General features: G+C 37.3%; 1 protein-coding gene across 1 annotated transcript; it reads right to left on the reverse strand.

Moving 5' to 3' along the window:
• Positions 1-733: 733 nt before the first annotated feature.
• LOC113287394 (casein kinase 1-like protein HD16) lies at positions 734-7,959 on the reverse strand. The gene is made up of 16 exons (XM_026536137.1): positions 6,999-7,959; positions 6,180-6,308; positions 6,015-6,088; positions 5,820-5,889; positions 5,670-5,725; positions 4,778-4,849; positions 4,517-4,611; positions 4,374-4,440; positions 4,040-4,169; positions 3,738-3,956; positions 3,505-3,647; positions 2,691-2,865; positions 2,507-2,597; positions 1,669-1,826; positions 1,390-1,578; positions 734-1,127 (listed from the first exon to the last, which is right to left on the reverse strand). Exons 1-16 carry the CDS (start codon positions 7,575-7,577, stop codon positions 1,068-1,070), a joined length of 2,307 nt encoding a protein of 768 aa, XP_026391922.1. The 5' UTR covers positions 7,578-7,959; the 3' UTR covers positions 734-1,067.
• Positions 7,960-8,353: the final 394 nt, after the last annotated feature.

Genomic DNA, 8,353 nt, shown 5'->3' on the forward strand with positions numbered 1-8,353 from the left:
AGGAAAATTTTCCATGCCGACCGTAAAATTCTGGCCCAAGATAGTCGGCGTATACTTCGTTCAAAGACCCTTCCGGCCGAAAATCGGTCGGGGTATTCTGCATCCGAAAACCATGCCGGCCTCTCTTCGTCGGCAGCTTATTCAAAGTAGACCTTGCCGACAACCTTTGGTCAGCACCTTATTCAAACGTTTACCTTGCCGACCTTATGCATTTTCAAAACCAAGTTTTTTGATCGAAATCGAACTCATAAGACAGATGAAAGGTTTAATCTAATTACAAAATTTTAATCTAAACTCAATTAATTAACCTAATCAAAATTTTAGTGTTAATTAACCAATGACATATCAGCCATTTAGAAAATACAAGGTTAAGGGGTGGCTTGGTTTTACTTCAAAATAACCAGATTTTATCTTATTGGGTATACCCCAACCTCGCCAGGTTTACTAACACGATGTTGATTGTATACTTGTTCACGAATAGCATCTAAACTCTTCTCTTTCTTCTTAACTTTGACAAATCTATCAGAATCTGTGTTGTTTCTGTTTAGGAATACCCCTCTCGCATAACAAGAGAAAGAAATAAGTATAGAAAAATAAATGGTGGTTCCGTCAGGTCATCTGCACCCATACCGTCATTTCAGCATAAAGTGAGAAAATTCACTTGACACTGTACAAATATGTGCGTCAATTCCATGCTGATACGTCAGAGATTATACGCAAGTATGAGAGCTGATTAAGGAAAATGGAGAGGATGTTGGTTACCCAACCAAGGTTGTATTATAAATAATTTCATACAATGGGATGAAGAGCATTTCTTTAAAGCTCGTCCAACCGAGATTTGCTAGTTAAGCTATACAAATTAACATGACATTAACTGCAAAAGCCGATATAAACTGAAAAAAAGATTAAAAAAGAAGATGATGATATTCCCTGGGCTTCCACAGAAAGTACATGTTGCCTTCTTAGCACCCTCTGGATTACAAGACTTGACTCGAGGCTTCTACGTGCTTCCTGACTCTTCTTCTATATATGAAGTAGAAAATGAGAAATCTGTTACAGTTCAAATTTTAAGAGACAGTTCGCCCATAGCAGACAGAAGCAAGATAGAGATTTTTCGCCCATTTCTCCTGCACACATATTGGAAACTAAGGTGTCAGCCAAACTCCAATAATTGCGAACTAAAAACGTAATCAGTCTTTTATCAAATAAATAGGCGCTATTCGAATTATCAAATTATCTTTGGTTCACTTCAGTTCTGCCGAATTTTTACATATTTTTTTCTTCTGAAATATATGGACTATTACTCTCTAACTGTAGAAATAAATTTCAACAGAGAAATGTTTCAAATGCTTTTGTTACAGAGAGAGAAAGGAAGATCAGTGAGTTCACCTTCACATGTGTACTCGGGAATGCAGATGTCCGTAAGGTTTCTTGAGTTTCATCACCAGGTTTTTTTTTGGGGACGCTTAAAATAAGAGCAGTTTGATCCCAGGTAGCAGCCGTAGCTGTTATTCTGTAACCACCATCCCAACGTCTGTGGATGCCCTCGCTTGGATAGAGAAAATCTAACTCGACGACCTGTAAAGATTGAGATACATATATAATACATGCTTTGAGAAGAAAATAAACTGGTCTGCATCTTGGATGAAATGAGAAATGGAGCTCAACCTGATCACTGAATCCAGCATTGCGAGACATAACAACACCCCATCGGCTTCCAGCAGTTGCCATTGAAGTTACATGGAATCCTTCTCTCCACTTCTTGTTGATCCACTTGAAAGGAAATGAGTCGCTGACTTTGTAAGATTGCTGGGTGTATTGGGTTCCTGAAATAATACAAGCGCATTTTGTCAATGACAAATTCACTTACGAAGTCCACAATAGGACAATAAACAACTAATTTCTGAACAAAAAAAAACACACTTCGTCAACATTTGAGGTTAATTTATGTCATGCGGAAACGTGAGCGAGAAAAAATCAAAGATCTTTGGTGACAGACCTAATACTTAACAAACTAGTAGCCAAGACAATGGTTATCCTGGTCATACGTGTAACTATATCAGCGACCTATTGAGAAGGAAATTGTTGCACACCACAGGTCAACCACTCGTTTCCCATTATCAAAAAGACAAACCAGTCCAAATGAACCATGTATACCATTAGTATGTTTATTCCATTCCAACGAGAAGGTAGAAAATTATCTTCGCGGAAGCTTATCGCAATGTCTTTGTTACTTGACACATGATGCATTCAGAACTAGAAGATTCCAACTCGTCCATCACCCAAGCCTATGACATTACGAAGTTCAAACATGTGAAACTAAAGACTGAAAGACCAGAACTTAAAACATAAATTCTGTAATCTTCCATTTCACAACTGTGGCATTCAACAATATCCATTTTTCTTTCCTTCCCACATGTTTGATGATTCTTCCATAAAAAAACATTTTAGCATCTCCCGCTCATTCATCCACAGACTAGTAAGCAACGAATAGAAGGAGACTAACCTTTAGACATCACCACAAGGGAACTTCCATTGTTAGCACCAGCAATTGAACTTATGTAATAGTTCTTTTCCCATTGCTCCATAATCCACTCCTAAGATATTTGAAACAAAATGGTGTTAAATGTATTGATCCCCTTAAGGTGACCTCCACCAAAGAAATAAGAACTCACAACATGAATTCTCACCTTGTGGAGGAAGAATGGTGACAATTCATAGACTTGAGCTGTGAAAGAAGTTCCAGCATCCATAATAAGTGCCCAAAGATTAGAACAAGAAGCCACACAGCTTATAAGCAAACCATCCTCATTTCCTCTTTCCACGTGTTGCGCCAACCGTCCATCGGCCACGTTGTAATGATACCTACAATTTTTGAAAGATAAATGGGTTAGAAAATATGAAAGTACTCCTCGTTTCATGTTTTCTTTTTCTATCGGTAGCAACTGATAGTAACTGTTTGCATATTTGATTGATGCTTGACATTGTCTGGTCATTAATAAAGTATATATTTGAATCAAGATATACTAGTATATCAATTTATGTCCTGCCTAAAACCAATCCCAATGGGTAAAGACTACCATTGGCTGAATCTTTAGATATTTAAGGCTACTTCTTTCAGCACCTTCTCCCTCTTATTATGGGCGACATATCACAATGGAAAATAACACAATTCTAATGGGCAGAAATTGTAAAAATGTGATGGAAGGATTGGAATAAAAATTTGTCGATAACAATAACAATTCACAACCCACAAGGAAGTATCAATGGTGAGGCTGATGTTAACAGATTTAATTATTTAAAAACTCGGAAGGATTGAAACGAAAATAATGGTTGTAGGTAATTAAGGAGATCAGTAGTAGATCTTTAGTTGTTTTATTTACCCCCAAGTCATTTTACTTCGACTGAAGTCAGCTTTCCCCAAAGCAAAATTAGCTTTCCCTTTATTAGTTATCTATACCAAACACTAAGCCACTTCATTTTGGACCTTAAACTTATGCATACCTCTGTTTCATTGGCATCCTGGCATTGTAAATAGAAACCCATTGGGTTGCAGGAACTCCGAGGCGGACTTTCTTTTTTGGTTGCCCATCATCTTCTTCTTCGCTAGTTAATCTACCCCTCTTTTGTCCAACTTGATAAATGATCTGATAAAATTCAACACCGAAAGACATAAGCTTCGCACTGAACCAGAAAAACAAAGATACTTTAGGTAGTAAAAGATGACCGTGTGCTACCTTTTGAGCACCATCAGTATTAATTGGTCTTATAGCCGGATTTGGTCCAATTAGACAATCAAACAATGATATCATTTTGGAGTAATTAGGCTCTTCATCAAATTTCATGTTTACAACAATCTCGAGAAATTGCTTGAATGGCGTGGGGCAAAAACAGCACAGCATTTCAGGAGATGTCATCATCTTTTTCTTGCAAACTAAAAATGACTTGTTGTCTCCCTGAAAGCAAAAAATGAAGAAGGTGAAGAACTGCAAAGTTGATTTTAGATCACTAATCAACAGGTCCTAATTAAAAACATTACCTGATAACCCTGCCAAGGCAATCTTCCTTTATGAAGAAAAATAAGTGTATATGCAAGAGATTCTAGATCATCCCTTCTACTTGCAGTTCTACCCAAGTGAGCATGAACACTAGCATACCGAACTGTTCCTCTGCATATATTCACGTGCAAAATTATATCAATGACGAAATATGTGGATTAAACTAGGTAGTAAATCATTTTTGGTAAGCAAGAATTCGTTAAGCAAAGAGAAACACAACAAGGAAGAAGAAGAAGAACAAGAATGGCGGGGGAAGCAAGAAAAAAAAAAAAAAAAGAAGAAGAAACGGGAGCGAGAATAGGCGAGCCAATTTACCGGAATACATCAGGACGTTGATCATATTCAACATGCTGGCCACTAGCACCATCTCTCCATTTTGTTGCTGCCACATTATACAAAAAATAAGAGGAGAAAAGAAAATATAACATACGAAACAAGGTTTAGTAAGCTTCCCTTACCTAAACCAAGGTCGACAAGAAACAACTTCTTCTCTTGCGCTGTAGAAGGCTGACCTAGAAGAAAGTTCTCCGGTTTCACATCTCCATGGACATAGCTAACATTTAGAAGGCACATATTATTAGAGTGAGAAACATCCAAACAAAAATCTTCAATAAAAGAGATTACTCAGAAATTAATGATCGGGATCTCTTACGTAGATTACAAAGAAACAAACCAAACATCAATACATTAAAAATTCATATAGGATAGTAACTACATACCCCCTTGCATGCATCTTCTCTAGGATTGATATAGACTCAACAGCAATGCAAGCTACCATTTCTGAGGACATCCTGCAAATAAAACAAAGCACGCTAAACGACTAAAGAAACAGCATCCAAAATCCACCAATGAAACAAAGCACGCTAAACAACTAAAGAAACAGCATCCAAAATCCACCAATGACACAAATAAGGGCATTTCTATATAATCCTTGACAATCTTGACAATCTAATACAGATAAACAGCAGACCACAATCACAGCACTGTATCTACTAACTGTAAAAAACAAGGATCAAGATGACAGCAACAGTGCCCAAGAGAGGCGAAAAAAAAACATAAAGAGTATGTATCACAGGTTCACTTTGTTTGCCATGGCATTCTTTAGTTTCATATTTGACAACAAACACAACATAACACAAGGTAAGCTAGTCTGGGGGTAAAGTTTCCCATAAGATGGAGGAGTCAACTGAGAGAAAAACAAGTTTAAAAGCAAGACAAGCAGGTAAATGCGCAATCATCAAACTGTGTCGGTAAATGTGCAATCGTCAAAGTGTGTCTTATTCAGTAGAAGAGGAGAATCTTTGAGGAGAATCCTTAAAGAAGACCATTTTGAAGTACAAATCACATGTTCGGCAAGCATGCAACTACTTCAAACCAATTCCATTTTTATTCCACAATCATATTGAAGGAAACAAAAAATTGCCTAGCTCGCACATATATGAGCAAAAGTTAGGACCAAGAAAAGTACCAACAAATGACAAGGATTTTTTTTTAAAACAATGTATTTAAACTTCAACGGCGAGCTATGATGTTCCTCAATGTTAACCAATCCATATAAATGCAAAGCAACAGTGAAATCTGTATATATATATAACACTTGAAGATACTCACGCTTGCCCTGCAGTGTTCCACGCATCCCATAAGCTTGGCCCCAACATGTCCATAACCTACAAAATTAGAATTCAGTTTCACATGATATAACCTTAGCAGCTTTTTATATAAATATTAAGCTAAGCATAAAGTTAAGGACAGTTATCATACCATAACATAGTATTCACCTTGTTTCCCTTTGTAGTGCACCCTAGGAACTCCATGACTACCACCAAGAGTGCTATTCAAAAAAAAAATGTGAAGTAGAAGACAAGCAAATAAGTATGAACGTTTCTGGAGTACATTTAGAAGTAGGGAAAAACAGTAAGTGTCAAGTATCCAGAATCTATAGGTTTTCAAACGTACTTGTACACTTGCCACTCATATGGAGGTCCATAATTACAGCCTTTGCTACTTTTGTGTTCAAATTTTAGAGCAACCTGCTTGAGAGAAAGCAAATAAGAACTACAAAACTGTATGCGATGCGATTAGCAAATTTCCGTATCATAAAGAAAAAAGAATTAATATTACCTCCGTAGCTCCGGGACCTGATATCCGGTCAGTACCACCTGAAACACGACGACCAACAAAAACCTGACCAAACCCACCTTTACCTAACTTCCTGTCAATCTTATAGATTGGTGATCCTCCTACCTGAACCTGAACAAGCAAATGAAGAGATGTTAACACACCTCTGAAGTGCACCTCAACAATAAGATGCCATAGTGAATTTTCGTTTAAGAAATTTAGTCTAGAACAAAACAAAAACGCGACCCAACAGGCAAAGATTCTTTCCCATATTCAGAACAAAAAGAATTAGCAAGATTTGCACTGATAAGGGCTCAACAAAAGGGGCTAGCAGAGATGATAAGGATAATGGAAAATGCATAATAGCACTCCACAAGATCTAGAGTAAATTGGGTATAAAAAAACCTTAAGCGACTAACCTCAAGTTCTCCACTCGTTCTACACTTTTTCCCTAAACTGTTAAGTGTTCACAACATGGACATCTTCTTAAATACACCGAGATCCCAGTTCAACAGTTCAAAAGTTCCATTTCAAATATAACCAGTCTTGGTCTATTAATCTACACATTTCTCTACTTGGAATATCAAAATACACACAACAATTAAAAAAGATCCAAGTTCATGAATTTCCATCAGGTCCAAGTGGCCAAACTATTTCATGACCTGTTCTCATAGAAAGCAAATAAAATGCTCCCTCTTATAAGGATAAGAGATACTGAGAAACTCTACTTTCAGATTCACAACCCTAACAGTTTTTGTTAAAAAATGATAGCAGTATAGAAATGACACGAAAACTGAAGAAGCAGGGTTATTAAAGAATTACCCTTTCAGGGAAAGGAGCAGTATTGCCTTCTTCCTCCTGACCTGCTGCTACCACCTTATTGGCACTTAATCCACCACTATCATCTCCACATCCTCCTCCCACCATCATTTCTTTATTCTCACCTCTTTCCAATTGAACTCCTCCTCCTTGAATTAACTGATTACCAAAAAGCGGACGATTTGATTCACCACTTCTCTCAGAAATCACAATCACATCAACATCATCAACAACAACCACCTGGGTAGGATTACTGTTTTTATTAGCAGCAGCAGCAATACCTAATCTAGTCCTAGGTCTAGGTAAAGAAGGTTGGATTGTTGCAGTAACTTTCTTATCCTTTTTATTTACTGCTACTCTCTTGTTAACTTGGTTTGTAAGATTGGGGATTTCAGCTTTAGCATCACCAACAACAGCAGCAGCCTTTAATTTAGCGATTGTAGACCTAGTCGTAACTTTACCAATATTTAGTAACGGATCTTTGAGATGTTGGTTTTTTTTATCTTCTTCTACAACCTGATGAGTATGGCGGCGTCCTCCTCCTCGATTACTACGACGAACACCACTACGCAACTCTGGCATTCTTCTTTCATGCCACCGCCCATATAACCCCAAGTTTCCTTTTTTCCAAATCTGATCATTCTATTTCTTAATCCCCACTTAAACAACAACAACAACAAAACTATCCAACCACCATCACTATTTTTCAATCTCAATCGATTACCAATCTTTTGATTTTCCTCGATCAAAGAAACCCTAACAAAAATAAAATAAAATAAATAACAATAACTAAAGCACAGTTACAAAAAGAGGAAGAGATAGAGAGAAGAGAAAGAGATCGGAGATGAGATCCTTCTTTCTCTTCCTAAGAGTTTCTTTTTAGCTTGTTGTGTTTGTTTTTTGAGTTATAAGTTAGGAAGACTTGAGAGGTCACCGAGTTCAGACACCGACCCAGCATCATGTTCTGTATGCCTACTTTGCCAGCTTAAAGAAAGGGGGAAAAAAGGTAGGTTGAAGTTGGGAACATTGGATTGGGCATTCCAATCTTTGATATTTTGGCCAGGCATTATTAGGTGACCACCATGAGAAGTACCTACTGTCTTAGATGGTGGCAGTGTGGCACCATTATGCAGTAGCCACTAAAACCTAGAAGGATTGTGTCATTTATCCACTTTTTTTTTCCGGGCTGGTCTGAATTTAATTCAAAAATTTGATAATCCACGATTATATTGAAAGAAAAACAACATCCGACTTACATGTATCTGAATCAGAGATCGCAGATATGAAGACACAAATGGCCAGACACCTGACTCAACGATAAAGTGAAGCTAAGTAATGAATCGAATTCAAATACCAAA

Source organism: Papaver somniferum, chromosome 6 (genome assembly GCF_003573695.1).
Source record: "Papaver somniferum cultivar HN1 chromosome 6, ASM357369v1, whole genome shotgun sequence".
Taxonomy (NCBI): Eukaryota; Viridiplantae; Streptophyta; class Magnoliopsida; order Ranunculales; family Papaveraceae; genus Papaver; species Papaver somniferum.